The following is a 20,441-nucleotide window of genomic DNA, read 5'->3' on the forward strand; positions in this document are numbered from 1 at the left end:
CCCCCCCCCCCCCTCCCCCCTGCATTTCACGAAACACAGAATGACAGAAGCAGAACACCTTATTATACGCTGACCCTGCTACAAGCCTACAACAACTACCATTTGTCCATTTGGATCATCTCAACTTCAGCAGCGGCTCGACCCCATATGTCAAATCCACGCATCGAACACCAAAAGGGGAATGCCGAGGCGAATAGCACACATCCGTGCTTGAATCTTGATGAACACCTGGTTGAAACAGACAGGGGTAAAAGTTGAGCTTACCGTTTGCTGCAAGAAGTAGCCCTTGGTGGCCGGGTCGATCTCGGTGTGGAGACCGGGGTTGTTTCCCGGCGCCTCCTTTGGCCCCGACGACGTCGACATGGCGGCCGGCGAGAACCGGCGAACCCGGTCGAACCCCTGCGAAACCAAAGAAACGATCCCCAGGGGAAATGGTGAGTGAAACCCGCTCGAGGACTCGAGAATCTACATCAATCGAAAGCTTGGGACACGGGGATCCGGGACCTTGATGCGAGCGGAGCGGGAGAGGTGCGGCGCGGCGGGGAGGCGGCGGAGCAAGGCGCACGCGGGGAACAGGAGCGAGGCGGCGGCCATGGCCTGTTGTACCAGGGTTTATTTATAGGATAAGGAGAAAATGTTACGAGTCGGTGTGTACGGCTTCTGGGTTCTTCGGTCGGACTGTTGTTTGTTGTTGGGTTCAGGGGCTCGTTTACTTCCCTCCAAACTCCCAACTTTGACACTATGCAAACGAAGATTCCCCATCATATCAAACTTGCGGTACATGCATGGAGTACTAAATGTAGATGAATCAAAAACTAATTGCACAGTTTTGTTGTACTTTGCGAGACGAATCTTTTGAGCCTAATTAGTCAATATTTGGACAATAATTCACAAATACAAACGAAACGCTACAGTATCGCATTTATGGCAAAATGCCAATTTTGCAACTCCTAACTTGGGAAGTAAACAAGATCCAGTAGGATGGCATCTCGGCAATTCTACCCGCGGACATGAGGATATGGATACCGCAAGTTTCGTACCCGTTGAGTGAGGTTATGGGTACGGATTCTTACATGTGGGTGAGGGTACGGGTATGAATTCTCATCATGGTAGGATGCGGGTAAACAATCTTACTCGGGACACCTATCAGGTACCTAAGATACAAGTAATGTGGCTTGGTGAACTCGTACCTTTGTAATGATTATGTCTTATTTTCATGTAATTATGTGAACTATAAGAGCTTATTTTGATCCCTTGAATTGGAACTCATTCTAGAAATAATATTCTAACATTAGATTCCATCAGAAATGAATTACTCAAAATTTGACTCAATTCAATTCTTTTTATGTTGATGGAATTCTTTTCCACGGATCAAATTCCATATCCTGTTTGGATACCTAAATATGGAATCTTTTTAAGTACAGAATAAACACATATCCAGGTTGCAAAATAACCTTCTCTCTTCAAACAATAAATACATGAGCTTATCTCTCATCTATCTACAATGTAGAGTGCCACAGGTTGAAAAAAAATTGTAAAATACCACAATACATACAGAGAGAGATTTGTGTAGTAGATTTAACTAGTAAGTCCTAGATACTATTTCTTACACACATAGGTACTCGATCGGATGCATATAACATTCATATAGTACCACCAATTTTTACAAAACATATCCAAGATCATTAAACACCCATCAATTACTTATCATACAAAACAGTTCAATTCACTTCTTGAGCTATTTCAGCAGCCATCTGTTTCCAAAGATTACTGAAGTGCTAATAAGGACTCGTACTAGCGCATCACCAGTTAAGATATCAAATAGGTCTGGCAAGGTGTCTTCATCTAACCCCTCTATCTCGTTCAGTTTGTTGAGAATTTCCTCTTGACGTCGACCCTTTTGGTGCTTCATCCTTGATTGCTTCAGTGAAATTGTCCAATTTCTCGACCATCATGGAGGTGAAGGAATCACCAAACCGCTGCCTCTTTAAGTTTCCTGAAGTTGCCGATGAAGTATTCTCTTTGTTGTTACCTTTTTCCTTACTCATCTCTTTTGCGCCATCAACTGGGGTCTTTGCCCCTTCACCAGTGGCATGATCTTTGCCAAACACCAAGCTAATTGAGTCCCAGTACAAGACAGTCTTGTACCTGTACCCAGTAGCTTCTTCCTACACTTCTCTCTCATTTCCCCCACACTTGTTCTAACCAATTATACGTTATCGTCAGGCATCTATAGCAATATGCAAAGGAAATGCTTAATTTAGCATCAAGAAATCAGGAAATCAAACAGTGACACGTGTATATATCAAACAAAAATATCTCAGGCTAAGGGGGCGTTTTCTTCCCGTGTCTTATTTTTAGCACGTGTCACATCGAATGTTTAGATACTAATTAGGAGTAGTAAACGTAGACTATTTACAAAACCAATTACATAAGTGGAATCTAAACGGCGAGACGAATCTATTAAGCCTAATTAAGCCTAATTAATCCATCATTAGCAAATATTTACTGTAGCAACACATTGTCAAATCATGGAGCTGAATTGATGTAAAATTTAAATCGTCTCGCCGTTTAGATTCGTCCTATGTATGGGTTTTGTAATAGTCTACGTTTAATACTCCTAATTAGTATCTAAACATTCGATGTGACGGGTGCTAAAGTTTAGCAAGTGGAAGAAAACAGGCCCTAAGAAACCTTGACACTACATGATAAACAGTTCTAGCAGTCTGCAATCATATACTGAAAAGATAGCTTTCCAAGGCTGGATCAATGGGGAGCCAAATAAGCTCATTAATCAGTGGCAAGACACTTCAATAGCAAAACGACTCCAATTTCCCATTATTCCGGTGTTAATTTCTGTATTCCTAATAAAGCTTCCCATTAAGCCAATTAAATAATGAGCCTAGGCGAGTATTTTCTTGCAGTATTTACCAAATAAAATGCATGAGAAAGGAATACATCGAAGCACCATCAAAACATATTACCTAATTCTATAAATATATTTAAGTTGTTGGATGATCCTATGCTCCATGCATGGAACATCAAATTTGACTAGTACCTCAGAAGGCACAATTTCAGTGCTTACTAGCAAGCAAGGTTAGCTCAGTAAAACTACATGACCAATCAACTGCAGCGTATGCAATACATAAAATCCAATCGAAGGATAGTGGAGGAATGGATGTACCTTTCCCTCGACCTCCAACAGTAGGCTGTTCTTGATCTCGTTACTTGATCTCGTTTCACAGGAACAAATCCGAGAGGAGCTCGCTGTCTACAACAAAAAGACCGGCACACAAATCAAATTCATGCGCAGATCCTTCACACAACAACAACGGATGGGCTTGGGAGGAAGGGAAAGAGGGCCACGGCTGGGAAACTCACCAGCGGTGGCGGTAGATCTTGCAGCTAGCGGCTAGGGTTCTGTCGACCGTGGCCACACGTCGTCCTTTGCCCTGGCACATGCGGCTTGTTGTCACCACCTCATACACAGCCACCCACGCGCCCGTCGTCGCCTCGCCACCACATGCTCGCTCCTCGCCACCGCGCTCGAAACCTGCGAGCCAGCTACCTTCCCCCACAACCGACGCGACCTGATAACTGAGGGCTCAGGCTAGGAGGATGTGGGAGATGGAGGCGCCGACACTAGGGAACCCTAGTCACAATGGCGTCCAGGGAGGGAAGAGTCGAGGGATCGGGATGGGAAGGTGAGAGGTGAGAGGAGATGGCTCGGGGTGGGAAGGAAAGTTGGGAGGGAGACGATGAGCGCGACAGAATCGGTTTCCTTTTTTTTGGCCATGAATCTGACTTGGGCTAACATTCCAGGCTGCGGAATGTTGTGGAATGACGCTTTCCAATTCCTAGTGCGGCCAAAAAGGTCAGCCCAAGAAAGTGTTTCCAATTCGGTCTGATTCTGATCATCCAAATGGGCTCTAATTGTCGTACATACGTCTATGGACCCACTAGAAAGTTTGGACAGTCCTAAATATGGGGCTGGACACCGAGACGCATCTGATATGGAGACCATGGCGTAGGATGGTGTAGTATACATGGAAAGATAGGAACTAGTCGAGGATTAGGAAAGTACTCATTGCAATAAGAGCAGAACTCCTCTAGTTATATCCAAGTAGTATTCTTGTAACCAACCGACCTGTAACCCTGCCCCCGGCATTATAAGGTGAGGCAGGGACCCCCTCCAAAGCGATTCAATCCAACTAACACACAGGACGTAGGGTATTACATAATCTAGCGGCTGGAACCTATCTAAATCGTGTGTTTGCATTTACCTTCAAGTTCCTGATCTCGACAAACCCCACTAACCAAAACACTACCTCGGGCACCCCCCTCGATAGGTTGCCGGGTCTAAACACCGACAGCTGGTGTGCCAGGTAGGGGCAGTCGCCGAGAATCCACTAGCGAACTTGATGACACAAGTCATCATCAAGCCAATCATCGCATTCGAAGCAAGCGCGACGTTTGTCTTCGGCTCTTGGGTTTGGATTGTAGATGGTGCTGCAAATTTCCGGCACCACATTGTGTTGACCCTGGAGAAGAAGCAACAAACCATGAAGCTCTAGCGCCAAGCTTTAGAGGATCTCATCGAGAATTTCAGCAAATTTTCAATTTTTGACCTAGTCAGAGGCTGGGGGTATAAGCTCGAGTTCAACTCAACTTCTCCCACTAGTCAGATTGACTTTCACGAGCCGACACATAAGCTATCATGTGAGTCGGACTACCACTCGAGTCGGTTCCCATTCGGACTCCGCAATGTGGCCACTATTTATCAGGCTGCCGTGTCCAGATCACAATTCGATACAGATACGATCGAGAACCTCGACTACTACTTAATCTGGATGAGGAGACTCCTTTATCGGGTCCGCAGCAGGGCTTCATAATCACATCTACTGGTCCAACATGAAGCCACCCGCTCTTGCCAAAGACGATGATTCGCATCTCATCGCCTACCTCAACACTCTCCCGTACCAGGAGGGACCTTCTCTACCACCCATGTACGAGGAAGGAGGCACCATGGAGGTTATCACTTCAAGCTCGGGAAGCCACTCTCTAGAGTGAGAACTCTTCGCCATCATTACTGGACAAGACGACGAAGAAGAAGAGCAACAGGACAGAAACCCACGATATGAGCATCACCCGGATGACGTCTGATAGAATGAACTCACCGCCAACATTGTCGGAGAAGAGACTGAAGCTCAAACAACTCGACGACGAGCAAGAAATACCGCATGAGCAGAGCGCCGCCGCCACCTTGCAGCGGACCTACCAATCCAGAACCTGGATAACGCCTTTGAAGCAGTTCAAACGCGTCACCATCGTACTCCCTAGCTACTGTCGCATCTATTGATCTCATCACCTGCGCGATACCTCAAAACAAGTACACAAGATAGTTGGCTGAAATGGTGGAACTCGTGTACGGACAACTTGATTAGCAGAATCCGATACAGTTAGTCCAACGCTCCCCATCCCAGCGAAGTCAACATGGAGGCACCAGACAAAGTCAACTTGGAGGCACCAGACCAAGCCAAGCTGGAGCTGAAGGTAGTCGGACAGAACCCTTGGGTGGTCATGGCCACTGTGAGGCTAACCCAGAGCCTAAAGACCCAGTAGAAGACCTCCGCAACAAGATCAACGCCAACCACGACACCCGTACATCATCGACAGATGGTGCCGCGAGCACGAGCAAGAAGTCGAACACCAAGGAGATGATACTAATGGATTCCTGCCTTCTCAAAACATGTGAGGAGGACAACTCTACCCGAAAAGTTCAAACCCCTGGGTATCACCAAGTACAATGGCAAGTAGGACCCAGCCTAATGGCTTCGATGCTACACGCTGTCAGGACAAGCAGCTGGGGGAAACGACGACACTAAAGTCATCTACTTCCCCATTTGCATGGAGGCGGCTCCACTCACATGGCTCCGATCGTTGGATAAGAACTCCATCGACTCATGGAAGGACCTCAAGGTAGGGTTCACCAACAACTACGTAGGGGCAATGCAGTGTACTAGCAATAGGATCGACTTTTCTCAAGTTAAACAACAAGAAGATGAGACCCTGCGGAGCTATTTACATTGCTTCTTTGACAAGAAGGCCACAATCGTAGATGTCACAGAGCGCGACATTATTGACTGCTTCTAGAACGGCCTCCACGACCACCGGATGTTCCAGGACTTCGGTAAAAGACGCCCCGCTGATGTCAAATCTCTCAAGATCATGGTACAGACATGGGCAGATAAAAAAGACAAGGAGATCGAAAGGTTCGAGACCAATCACAACAAAGGCCAGAACAACAACAATTAGAACAATGGCCAATGCAATGACAAGAACCGTAACGATTGCTCCAACAACGACAACTGAAATAACTACTCGGGAGGTCACAACCGCAAGTGCAAGCCAGAAAATACTGTTGAGGCAATTTCGCAATTGTCCAAGAAAGGTGGCGGCAAGAATAAAGATAGCCCTCATTCAACCAGCTCCTAAAGAAACAGTGCCCATGTCACCCATACCACAAGGACTCTGCGATAGATTGTTTCAGTCTACGAAGAATCATGAAAGACCTGCCAGAGCCATTTGGCACCAAAGACAAGGGCAAGGCATAGGAAGACGAAAAAGATGGTGACAATGGCAAGTTCTAGAACCCATCCAACACCGTCAATGTCATCTTCAGTGGAACCCCGGGTACTGCTACTAAGGGTCCCAGAAGCTCACTCTTCGAGAGATAAGGTCCATTGTGTTGGAGGTATGCCCTAGAGGCAATCATAGAGATGATGATATTCCATTTGTATCCATGATTTATATTGTGTTCCTTGAATATCCATTAAAGGCTACTTGAATTGATTTGCAATTATGTGAATTGTGTGTGAAACTCTTTACTTGTATGGTTATTCTAAAGTTGTCCCTAGTCGGAGTTCATGTGAGGACATACATGAATATTAGACTAGCACATGTATTAGTTGATGACTATGTTTCACAAGTCATGGACATGGAGATGTTGAACTAATAATGTGGGCACATGTGGAGACATGTGCTAGGACTGACCCAACACGAGAAGTAGTTCTCTCTTTAAACAACATATACGCTTTGTCCTTAGACCTGAGATTGTCGCATGTATTCAAGATGTGGATCGACCTAGGGGCTATCAAACGCTACGCCGTAACAGGGTAGTTATAAAGGTAGCTTTCGGGTTTGTCAAGAAGCATGCTATGAGACATGGTCAATCAAGATGAGATTTGCCCCTCTCTGATTGAGAGTGATATCTCTGGGCCCCTCGAGTGATCGGATCCGAAAATGCATGGCCATGCTACGTACGGTTAACAGTTAACCTATAAAGGGATTCCGAATCACAGGATCGAGAAAGAGTGGTCGGCTTGAGGCTAGACCAAATATCGTGAGGCAAAGGGAATAGCATGTATATTATGTTGTGATGGTTCGTCTGATATGATCTTCGTGTGCGTATAGGAGTTGGCACGTCTTGCTAGAGGCCGCTACCGACTATGGGGCCGAGTAGGAGTACTCGGACCATGTCTATGCGTATCCGAACCCATAGGGTCACACACTTAAGGGGCTGGAAGCCCAATTCGGATGTGATCCGAGTTGGATTAGGTTTTGAAGTACTAATGGGCCTCGGACCCAGAGGCCCGTTAGGAACCTCTATAAATAGAGGGGTGGGGGCGCCCTAGGGTTTACACCTTTTGGCGAAACACATCTGCCGCGCCTCCCACGCCATCGTCTATTGCAACTCGCGGATCTAGCAGTCCGGCTTGCGACGCTTCCTCCCTGCACGTGTGGATACCTTGGAGGGGTTACGCCTGCAACACTTGGACGAGCCGCCGCCGAGCCACGATGAGCCGCCGACGAGCCACGACGAGCCGACGACGAGCCGCGGCACGAGGGCGATCTTGCTGAACGTGTACGAGCTGCTGAGGAGCTGCTGGACGTTGACGTGATCGACTACGTACGACTACGTTGATCGTCTTCGCTGCATCAACGCAAATCTACATCTTCCGCACCAGTAGTGCGTCAAGTGGTAATCCCGTGATCCTTATATGACAGTTCTTCCTGGTTTTACGCGGTAGAAATTTTGATTTGCGCTAGTGTAGCCTATCTCGTATCCCAACAGTGGTATCAGAGCCGTAGCTGTTTAGTTTTGGATTCGGGATGTGTGCATATGGAGATATGCGACTTTTCAGTTTGATCTATGTCCTGGTTTCGTGCTCTTTCTGCAATGGTAGTGTAACAACATACTCCTGCCGGTCGGTTTTCGCCATCGGAGTTAAGTGATACACGTAATTCCAGTTGCAGTGAGCGAAGATCAATATGATTGGTCGAATCGAAATTCAGGGTCATACGCCAGGCGCATTAGATGTGCAATAGTAGATGGGATCTACTACCGGGGTCGGGATTTTTGCCATATGCATATGCTTCGGTAAATCAGTCGTAACTTTTCGGTACGATCTCAGATCGGGGCGAATTTTATATGAAAATTGATCTGCAGAAAAAGTTACACATGAAATTCAACCGCTTTGCCGTTTTCGGAGAAATTAGATTTTCTCAAATTCGGCTTGGAAGATGGAGTTTCGGGCATCCGAAGTTTGGAACGTTAGGACGCTTAACTCTGTTTTGCAGGGTGTATGTATCTTGTGATCAGTATGGCCCTTTGTGTATGTGATGCATGTGTGTAACTCATTCGTGACCTGCGTGTCGCACGTACGGCAACACGGCAGGAGCCATATGTGTTGTCACTTTATTGTATTTAATGGTCTGCGTACCAATCTGTGATGATCCAAGCAACTATGTAATCTTCATTACTAGTTTTTTACTAGCTATTAGGCGTAATAGCATGTTCTAGTTCTTGGAGGACTCATCACCAGGAGGATGGCGCACATGGAACATGGAGATGGAGATCACCATGGTGAACATGTTCTATGGAGATGGAGATCACCATATGAAAACGGGCCATACTGTGTCACAACTGTGTGAATGCCATTCTGTTTCTGTTTTACTTTCTGCATGCTGTGATGTTAGAAATAGAACGATCCCTCACAAAGTTTAAGTTAGTATGCCCTCCCAACTAAAACTTGCACCGTCCCATGTCTTGTACAATTAGTGGTGGGTCTATGAAATTAGGGCCACTAGTTTTCCTTGACTAGACGGGTTTGTGTCGGATACTTACACGCATAAGGGTTGGTTTGCTTAACAAGGTTATCTTAACGGTTAAGGACCTTGGGGCATAAAGGTTGGGCGCCGAGACATAGAGATGTCACCCAACAACAGGAGTCATATGTGATATGATTAGCAAAGTTGCTTACCGATCTACCTTGTTTGCTAGAGGTGATGCTAAAGCTCACTAGTAGACTTGTTAGTTGTGGATCCTAAATCACTAAGTTTCAATAGAGAGATATTGATTTTAGTGGGAGTAGATTCTGTTAAAATAGTTTAATGTGATTTGCTCTATCATGGATACGTTTTTCTTAGTGTATTTTGCATTACTTTTGTTGTAGATTAAATGGCACCTAGCAGCACTACACCGTTTGCTTTGCGTTCGGTCCTTGAGAAGGACAAGTTGAATGGAACAAATTACTCGGATTGGATCCGTAACCTGAGAATTATTCTCAGGGCTGAGAAAAAGGAAGATGTTCTAGACAACCCACTACCAGAAGAACCTGCTGATGATGCACCCGCTGCTACTAAGAATGCTTACAAGAAAGCATGTGATACTAAACTCGAAGTAAGCTGCCTTATGCTTGCTTGCATGGAACCCGAGCTGCAGATGCAGTTCGAAACAAACCATGAGGCGCACGATATGATCGTGGTGCTTAGAGACATGTTCCAAACACAGGCCAGGACTAAAAGGTTCAATGTATCTAAGGCCTTTGTGGAGAGCAAGCTAGTAGAAGGCGCAGCAGTAGGACCACACGTAATCAAGATGGTTGGTTACACTCAACGGTTGGAGAAGCTGGGCTTCCCACTGAGCCGAGAGTTGGCCACTGATTTCATTCTCTTGTCTCTTCCGCCTAGCTATGGGAACTTCATCTCGAACTACCATATGCATGGGACGGAGAAGGGTCTGAATGAGCTGTGTGGCATGCTTAAAATAGCAGAGGCTGACATCATGAAAAATGCTAGTACCAGCCATGTGATGGCTATACAGAACAAGCCTTGCTTTGAGAAGAAGGGCAATTCTTGGAAGAAGAAGGGCAAGGCTGGAACGTCCAAGCCAAACCCAGCGCCCAAGGTTAAAGCTGGACCTCGACCTGCTCCAGACAAAGAGTGCTTTTACTGTCATGAACTTGGTCACTGGAAGAGAAACTGCAAGCAGTACCTAGCTTCGTTGAAGAATGGCGGAAGTAAGAGTACTTCTACCTCAGGTACACTGGTTGTTAATGTTATAGACAACATTTTTCTCGCTGATACAATTATTAATTCTTGGGTATTTGATACCGGATCGGTTGCTCATATTTGCAATTCGATGCAGGGAATGATAAGAAGTAGAAGCGTGGAAAGAGGAGAAGTTGATTTCCGCGTGGGCAATAATGCAAGAGTTGCTGCGTTGACCGTCGGGACGATGCAACTCCACCTCCCGTCAGGATTTATTATGGAGTTGAATAATTGTTATTTCGTTCCTAGTTTAAGTCGAAACATTTTGTCTCCTTCATGCTTGATGAAGGATGGTTATTCATTTGCGAGTGAAAACAATGGTTGTGTGATCTCTAAGAATGATATGTTTATGGCTTTTGCACCCATTGTGAATGGATTATTTGTTTTAAATATTGATGGTTCACCTGTCTGTAACGTAAGTGCTAAAAGGCCTCGGCCTAATGATTTGAGTCCTACCTACTTGTGGCATTGTCTTTTGGGTCATATAAGTGAAAAGGGCACGAAGAAGCTCCATTCTGATGGACTTCTAACTTCGTTTGATTTTGAATCATACGAGACATGTGAGGCTTGCTTGCTAGGCAAGATGACCAAGACGCCTTTCACAGGATTTTCTGAGAGAGCAGTAGACTTGTTGGAACTCGTACATAGTGATGTATGCGGACCAATGAGCACGACGGCTAGAGGAGGATTCCAATACTTCATAACTTTCACTGATGATTTTAGTAGATATGGCTATGTCTACTTGATGAGGCACAAGTCTGAAACCTTTGAAAAGTTCAAGGAATTTCAGAATGAAGTTGAAAATCAGTGTAGCAAGAAAATTAAGACCTTATGATCTGATCGTGGAGGCGAGTATTTGAGCCACGAGTTTAGCAATCATCTAAAGAGTTGCGGAATTGTTCCACAACTTACGCCGCCTGGAACACCTCAGAGAAACGGTGTATCCGAGCGACGTAATCGAACTTTGTTAGATATGGTTCGATCAATGATGAGCCAGTCAGACCTACTGTTGTCATTTTGGGGATACGCTCTAGAAACAGCAGCTTTCACACTTAATAGGGTACCATCTAAATCCGTAGTTAAGACACCATATGAGATATGGACTGGAAAAATTCCTAGTTTGTCTTTTCTAAAGATTTGGGGATGTGAAGTGTTTGTCAAGCGACTTCAGTTGGACAAGATCACACCCAAGTCGGATAAGTGCATTTTCGTGGGATATCCAAAGGAAACTTTGGGATATTATTTCTACAATCGATCAGAAGGCAAAGTGTTTGCCGCTCGGAACGGGGTTTTCCTAGAGAAAGAGTTTCTCAAAGGAGAAAAGAGTGGAAAGACAGTGCATCTTGAAGAAGTTCAAAATGAGCCGATCGGGCAAGAATCAATGAGTGATGCTAACGTAGCAGAACAAGTTGAGATACCCATGGCAAGAGAAGCACCGCCACAACCACGAAGGTCGGCAAGGCTCCGCGAAATGCGGGAAATATTATTGTTGGACAATGATGAGCCTGCGACATATGCAGAAGCAATGATGGACCCAGACTCCGAAAAATGGCAGAGTGCCATGCAATCCGAAATAGAGTCCATGGGAGACAATCAAGTTTGGAACTTGGTTGACCCGCCTGATGGTGTTAAAGCCATAGAGTGCAAGTGGATCTATAAGAAGAAAAAGGACATGGATGGAAATGTTCACATCTATAAAGCACAACTTGTCGCAAAAGGTTTTCGACAAGTTCAAGGAGTTGACTACGATGAGACCTTCTCGCCCGCAGTGATGCTTAAGTCCATTCGGATTATTCTAGCTATAGCTGCATATTTCGATTATGAGATATGGCAGATGGATGTCAAGACAGCTTTCCTGAATGGAAACCTAGCTGAGGACGTGTATATGATACAGCCCGAGGGTTTTGTCGATCCGAGAAATGTTGGAAAGGTATGCAAGCTTCAGAGATCCATTTATGGATTGAAGCAAGCATCTAGGAGTTGGAACATTCGTTTTGATGAAGTGGTCAAAGGGTTTGACTTCACCAAGAATGAAGAAGAGTCTTGTGTTTACAAGAAGGTTAGTGGGAGCTCTGTAGTATTTCTAATCTTATATGTGGATGACATACTACTGATTGGAAATAACATTCCTATGCTTGAGTCCGTAAAGACTTCACTGAAAAATAGTTTTTCGATGAAGGACTTAGGGGAAGCGGCATATATTCTGGGCATTAAGATCTATAGAGATAGATCGAGAAGGCTTATAGGTTTAAGCCAAGATACTTACATTGACAAAGTGTTGAAGCGGTTCAGCATGGAAGAGGCAAAGAAAGGGTTCTTGCCTATGTCACATGGCATACATCTCAGCAAGACTCAGTGTCCTTCGACTGCTGATGAGCGGGATCGCATGAGTAGAGTGCCATATGCCTCGGCTATTGGATCTATCATATATGCAATGATAAGTACTCACCCAGATATTTCATATGCGCTAAGTATGACAAGCAGACACCAATCTGATCTAGGTGAGAGTCACTGGGCAGCAGTGAAAAACATTCTTAAGTACTTGAGAAGGACTAAATATATGTTCCTCGTCTATGGAGGTGAGGAGGAGCTCGTTGTAATAGGTTACACCGATGCTAGTTTCCAAACCGACAGAGATGATTCAAAGTCACAATCAGGATTTGTGTTCATGCTAAATGGTGGTGCTGTTAGTTGGAAGAGTTCCAAACAGGAGACGATGGCCAATTCTACAACAGAAGCCGAATACATCGCGGCTTCGGAAGCCGCGAAGGAAGGTGTTTGGATAAGGAATTTCCTCATTGAGCTTGGTGTGTTCCCGAATGCGTCCAGCCCATTGAATCTCTACTGTGATAATAATGAGGCAATTGCGCAAGCAAAGGAGCCAAGGAACCACCAGAAGAACAAACACGTAGTGCGGCGATTTCATCTCATTTGAGACTTCGTTAACTAGGGTGAGATACGATTATGCAAAATACACACGGATCTGAACATTTCTGATCCGTTGACAAAACCACTCCCGCAGGCTAAGCATGATGCGCATGTAAGAGCTATGGGTATTAGGTACCTTCTAGATTGACTCTAGTGCAAGTGGGAGACTGTTGGAGGTATTCCCTAGAGGCAATCATAGAGATGATGATATTCTATTTGTATGGATGATTTATATTGTGTTCCTTGAATATCCATTAAAGGCTACTTGAATTGATTTGCAATTATGTGAATTGTGTGTGAAACTCTTTACTTGTATGGTTATTCTAAAGTTGTCCCTAGTCGGAGTTCATGTGAGGACACACATGAATATTAGACTAGCACATGTATTAGTTGATGACTATGTTTCACAAGTCATGGACATGGAGATGTTGAACTAATAATGCGGGCACATGTGGAGACATGTGCTAGGACTGACCCAACACGAGAAGTAGTTCTCTCTTTAAACAACATATACGCTTTGTCCTTAGACCTGAGATTGTCACATGTATTCAAGATGTGGATCGACCTACTTAGGGGCTATCAAACGCTACGCCGTAATAGGGTAGTTATAAAGGTAGCTTTCGGGTTTGTCAAGAAGCATGCTATGAGACATGGTCAATCAAGATGGGATTTGCCCCTCTCTGATTGAGAGTGATATCTCTGGGCCCCTCGAGTGATCGGATCCGAAAATGCATGGCCATGCTACGTACGGTTAAGAGTTAACCTACAAAGGGATTCCGAATCACAGGATCGAGAAAGAGCGGTCGGCGTGAGGCTAGACCAAATATCATGAGGCAAAGGGAATAGCATGTATTCAAAGTATAGAGGCCCGTCTACTTCGTAAGAGAGGTGCTGTTAGACTCTAAGACCAGATATCCACTGGTCCAGAAGCTGCTCTACGCGATACTGCTCACCTTGCGCAAGTTATGATATTACTTCTAGGAGCACAAGATCTTTGTTGTCACTGACTTCCCCATGGTAGAAATTCTCCACAATCCGGATGCAACAGGAAGAGTATCGAATGGGCAGTAGAACTTGGAGCATTGTCCCTGGAATTCAAATCAAGGACTGCAATCAAGTCTCAGACCCTAGTCGATTCCATGGTAGGGTGGTGGGAGAATCAACTACCAACGCTTGCAGAGCATCCAGAGGACTGGGTGATGTAGTTCAATGGATCACTCAAGTTAGAGGGCGCTGGTGCAGGAGTAGTCTTAATATCTCCCAAGGGCGAACAACTCAAGTACGTCCTACAAATCTTTTGGGAAGTGTCCAATAATGAAGCTGAATACTAGGCGCTTCTGCACGGGCTCCACCTAGCAGTGTCGCTGGGAATAAAGAGATTGCTGGTCTACGACGACTCACTGGTGGTGATAAATCAAGTCAACAACGACTGGGACCACCATAAGGAGAACATGGATGCGTATTGCCTAGAAGTACGCAAGCTAGAGAACAAATTCTCTAGTTTGGAGTTCCATCATGTAGTTCGCAACACCAACGTTGCTGCAGATGTCCTATCCAAGCTTGGATCTACTCGTGCTCAAGTTCCAGGAAGGGTTTTCATCCATGAGCTACACAAGCCATCCATAACGGAGCCTGCACCATCAACAACCACTGATCGAGGTCCTACCACACCACATCATGAGGTCATGATGATCGATGTAGATTAGAGAGTCCCCTTCATCAACTACATCAAAGAGCACAAGTTGTCGTCAGACAAGACAGAGGCAGAGCAAGTCTTACGACGCAGCAAGAACTATGTTCTAGTTGGAGACAAGCTTTATAGAAGAGGCGCATAGTCAAGAGTACTCATGAAGTGCGTCTCACAGCAAGATGTCAAGGACATACTGGAGGAGATCCACAAAGGCATTTGTGGCAACCACGCGTCCTCACGCACAATCATGGGTAAAGCTTTCATATTAGGGTTCTATTGGCCTACAGCTCTTGCTGACGTTGAGGAATTAGTCTGCTGATGCCAAGGGTGCCAATTCTTCGCCAAGCAGCAGCATGTCCCTGCCTCCAAGCTAGTCACCACACCACTCTCTTGGCCCTTCGCGTGCTGGAGGCTAAACATGATTGGCCCACTGCCCACCGTGCTTGGAGGATTCAACTGTGTTCTAGTTGCCATTGATAAGTTTACCAAGTGGATCGAGATGAAGCCAGTTATCTGCCCTAAAGTAGACATAGTACTCGACTTCCTCAATGAGCTTGTTCATTGCTATGGCTTCCCCAATCGCATAATCACAGACCTCGGTTCAAACTTCAAGAACCATGGGTTTTGGGAATACTGCGAGAACAGTGAGATCGATGGCCGGTATGTCTCTGTCACTCATCCACAGGCTAATGGCTAGGTTGAGCACGCCAATGGGATTGTACTGGAAGCTCTAAGAAAAGGCTGCATGATATCGGAAATACGAAAGGATGCAATTGGCTCAAAGAACTACCCAATATCCTCTGGGGGCTTTGTACCCGGCCATGCAAGCCTACAGGGCAATCGCTCTACTTCTTAGTCTACGAATCCAAAGTTGTCCTACCTGCCGACACCATGTGGAAATCTCCAACAGTCGAGCAGTACGAGGAAGACATAGTAGAGGAAACAAGGCATCTAGACATTGATAGCCTCAAAGAAGCTCGCTGCGTAGCACTCGTCCAGTCCACAAGATACCTCGAAGGCCTTTGCCGCTACCATGATCAAAACGTCAAAAAATGATCGTTCAACATAGGCGGCATGGTCCTTCACCGTATCTAGGACACCGAAGGGTTGCACAAGCTCAACTCACCATGGGAGGGGCCTTTTATCAACTCCAAGGTCAATGGACTTGGATTATATTGACTACACCACCCTTCTGGTGAAGACGTTGACAACTCGTGGAACATCGAGCAACTCTGTCAATTTTGTCCCTAATCTAGATTTGCATATTCATGTAAATTGGCCATCGGCCCTAGTTGTAGAATTACAACTCAACAAAGCAATCATATTTTTGTCATAATTTGATTACTTATTTTTGCCTTATCACGGCTTGCAGAAGCGAGTTTGCAGTAATCCTAATGAGCTATTCAGCTCCCTGGGCAAAATCGCCCAAATCACGGCTTGTAAAAACAAGTTTGCACAACTTCAACGAGCTATTCAGATCCCTAGGCAAAAGTTGCTCAAATACGGCTTGTAATAACAAGTCTGCAAAATTTTAATGAGTTATTTAACTCACTGGAAAAAATGTACCAATCACGGCTTACAAAGCAAGTTTGCAGTATAATTCATGAGTTAGTTAACTCATTGGATAAACCTGTCCCTTGGTGGCTTGCAGAAAAGAAGCCATCAGTACCTCAGGAGTTAATTAACTACCTGCATGACTATTGTTGACGCCAGATTTCGCCGCCGGACCGATTTCTAGCGCCAACAACTATTCACCAAACAAAGTCTGCAGTTCCAGGCTTTCCAGAGCGTAACATCAATACAACTCAGGAAAGTTGTAAAGATAGGCTCTAGTCATCGAAATCTTGAAGAGATTACTCGCCAAGTAGTCTACTGTCCAGATAGCTCGAGTACTTGCACTTCACAAAAGGACATGCGTCCTAAGTACTCTACAATTTGCATCTGATGAGGCTCACAAAAGAAGCCTTGTGCGTAGATACTTGTCATTGTCGAGACTAGCGGATCAAGACTACGGCTAGTAAATTTCTTTTATGCGCGTAAGGTTTCGGATGGTGGCGTGAGAGGACACGGGGTTAGACTGGTTCGGGCAAGGAAAGCCCTACGTCCAGTATGATGAGCTGCTCGCATTACTCACGCGTGGTCTGTAGTAGGGGTACAAACGGGCGAGAGAGGGAGCTGGTCCCAAGTCTCTTGGGTGTGCACTGATGCTCGTTAGGAGAGTGTGTGGGTTCTCTTAGCTTGAGAGTCCTCCTGGTCTTAGGGCCCCTGGTTCTCCTTTTATAGCGCAAGGAGGGCTTAGGGGTTACAGGTGAGCTAGGTGTGTGGAGAAGTAAAAGACATAAGCTAAGTAAAGTAAAAAATAAGGAAAAGGACCAAGTCCCCGGGTCACCGCCTTCTGCCCCAGCCTTCGTCTCCTGTCAGCGCAGCCATCGGAGGAGGGCGGCTGTCGCCGGATCCTGTCGATGATCCTCCGGATGGCCGTTGCTGCCGAGCATGATGATGGTGTTCGGCCGTGGCAACTGTGCATGTTGGGGGAAATGGCTGACACCAGTTGTCCTGCTTACGACCCGTGGAACACGGACGTCGCGTCCCTGTCGCCGGATAGGCTAAGTGCGAGAACGGGCGGCGCTCCCTCCTGTGTCGGGCAGTGCATGCAATGAGTGCCCTACGGCGAATCAGGGGAGGCCGCGGCCACTGTAGACCGTGCGGTCGTGGCTACAGCGTACTACACGGGTACTTGTGACAGGTCACGTCGAGGAGCGCGGGCGTCTTTCTACGCGCCAGAGCCACGGTGCATTTATGACAAGATCGGTGGGGGCCCATGAGATCTGCGCCCTTGTCTGTCGGTCTGCGCCCGAGGCGGACCCTTGTCTTGTGGGCTCGGATGAGTCCAACCCCCTACGCCCGGGGTCAGGCGAGGCGGAGCCTTGCGGCATGGGGTCGAGCGCATTCGACCCTGGAACTGTGGGTCGGGCGAGGCGTAGTTTCACCAGCGAGGGGTCGGGCGTGTCCGACCCCGGGGCCCTGGGTCGGGCGAGGCGGAGTGGGATGCTGCTTGCCCATGCCGGGTCGGCGGAGATTGCTATTACCGCAAGTGGGCCTGGGCCTTTATGATTGTTGTTTTAAGGGGCTTAAGGAGGTCATTAATATTTCCCCCCAACAGCAGCCCTCGAGCCTTTGGTGGAGCAAAGATGCTCCTCCAGAGGCTGCTTTAGTTGTTCATCGGGGATCCCTGTTCGTCTTGTGAGCTGCAGTTGATCAGGGATAGGGAATGTCATTTGTTTGGCTTGGCCGGGGAGTTTGGTCAGGTGAGGTGTCCTGTGGATGATTTGGCATGCGAGGATTCCCTGTTGTTTCATGGGGCTGGTCCACCTTGAGACCCCAAATCGCGACTACACGGGTGGTCGTTGGTTGCGATGCTAGCCCCCGAGCCCCCGCGCGTTGCAGGAGACCGGTCGGGAGGTTAGATCGGCTTTTGATCGTTACCCCTCAAGTGTCCGTTCGCTGAGACGGAGGGGGTGAGCCGTGCCACGCTATCCTCGCTGGACGAACCGTGGTGCTCGTTGAGCTGCGAACGCGTTGCTTCGAGTGGGGTCCCGGTCCCCGTTCGGGGGGGTCCAGCTCGGGCCAAGCTGGTGGCGTACCCCAGATTGCGGCCGGCCATTTCATATAGTTCCCGAGTCCGTCCGATCGGATCCGGGGGCTCATTGCCTTTCTTCAGGGAAAAACCATGAACTTTGATGCTGGTCCGGACTCGAACGTGAGGTCGGGACGCCCTAGGCTGTCGTGTGCCCGGGTGACGGCCGCTAGCGGACCCGTCCCTTCTCACCCCTCGCACGGGGATTTCCTGGGGCGGCTGTCGAACCTGTAGTGGGCCAGCCTTCGAACCTGTTGACGCCGGATTTCGTCATCAGTAGAATCGGCACCAAGGGGAAAGGAAATCGAGGAAGTGCAGTTAGGAATCGGTCAAATGGTGCTATAATGCGGAATCGGCCAGTAGCTTTTACTTCGCTTCAGGGCGAATGCGCCATATTCCCAATCGGCAATCCTTTGCCGATAAGAAATCGGCCGATCAGGAAGATGGACTAGTTGGGCCTGTATGGGCTTGGAAAGATGGAAAGATAAGGTGGAGGTCAGCCCCCGAAGCGTGGGGTAATTAGTTTAGCACGGATCGTGCTTGTAGATATTTGTTTTCTATTTGAATTAGAGATAGAGTTCTAGTCGGTTAAGAAGATTATTTGTATGGGGCTATAAATAGCTACCTTTGTAAATCTGTAAACAAAACAATCAATCAATACAACAAGTTACTTTATTCTTCGTACTTACTTTCGAGCAGGCGACTTCGCCGTCACTTTTCCTTCTCACGAGTTCGTGCGGGTTGGCAGGGCTGCATCATCTTGATCTCCGGCCGATTCTGTAAGTTCCGTTTATCGAGTAATATCTAAGCTTTAACTTCCGGCGCATCGCTGTTGTTTCGTTTAGATTTATTCATCAGTTATCGATATCGACTAGATTCATAGGTTTTTACCTGTTTTCCTAGTTTTTATCACCAGTTATCTCGCTGGGAATCGGTAGTATCGGCTTTCATTACTTTCTGTTGTTAGATCCATTCGTTGCCGATTAGATCTTTTCCTAGTGCTGTTATTACGCGCTTTGTACCGATTACTTTAGTATTTTTCTGTCTACAAAGCTACAGGGATCGTGTTGTCTTATAACCGATTTCATCATCACAGTAAATCGGCCGATTTGCCGATAAGCTCTCTCGATCGGAAACTTAGCCGATCGCAGTTACTGAATTTGACACGTGTTCTTCCTTGCCAATCAACAGGTCAGATTGGCTGGCACGCCGCGCGAACCGCACCAGGGCATTCACCCGAACAGGAGCTAAGCAGATTCTCCCGGGTCGTGTGTCGGTCGCTGGGATTCGGTTGACCGATTTCTAGCGCCAACACACTTTTGGCACGCCCGGTGGGACCAATACAACCGCTGTCATGTCGAAAGCTGCTGAAGTCTCCGAAGATAACGTCATCGAAGTGACGGAAGCAGATCTAAAGGACGACCAAAAAGAAGATCTGAATCAGTATTTGGAGCAAGTCCGTAAAACTTGCTTGAAATCCTTCAGTCGTTCCAGGAGCGGGGAAACTGTTAAAAAGTCTCCTTTCCCTACTCCCCGCTAGATCACAATTTCTGAAGATTTGGATAAAATGTCCGATATGATTCAACAATCTCTTCATCACGCCTTCATCAATCAATCCCCGGTACTTTCAAACATGGTGCACAATGCTGTTGTCAACTCCTTCGCCGGAGGTATACCTCAAGGGTACAGGGGACCTACGTATTTTCAGCCGATTCCACCAAATCAGGCTTATCAGGCTTCACAGCCGATCCAATCCTCTGTCGGAGGATCCGGTGCTTCTGCGTCATCAACTCC

General features: G+C 46.7%; 1 protein-coding gene across 1 annotated transcript in view; it reads right to left on the reverse strand.

Annotated features, from left to right (window-relative positions):
* Nucleotides 1–657, reverse strand: part of LOC101782754 (lactoylglutathione lyase) — a 5,683-nt gene extending 5,026 nt beyond the window's left edge. The window contains exons 1-2 of the mRNA XM_004975072.3: nucleotides 505–657; nucleotides 265–399 (exon numbers count right to left, since the gene is read on the reverse strand). Of these exons, the coding sequence (XP_004975129.1) occupies nucleotides 265–399; nucleotides 505–594 (225 nt within the window). The 5' untranslated portion in view covers nucleotides 595–657. The remainder of the gene's footprint in view (nucleotides 1–264; nucleotides 400–504) is intronic.
* Between the last annotated feature and the right edge of the window lie 19,784 nt (nucleotides 658–20,441).

The sequence above is a fragment of the Setaria italica genome, chromosome VII, assembly GCF_000263155.2.
Source record: "Setaria italica strain Yugu1 chromosome VII, Setaria_italica_v2.0, whole genome shotgun sequence".
In the NCBI taxonomy this organism is placed as follows: Eukaryota; Viridiplantae; Streptophyta; class Magnoliopsida; order Poales; family Poaceae; genus Setaria; species Setaria italica.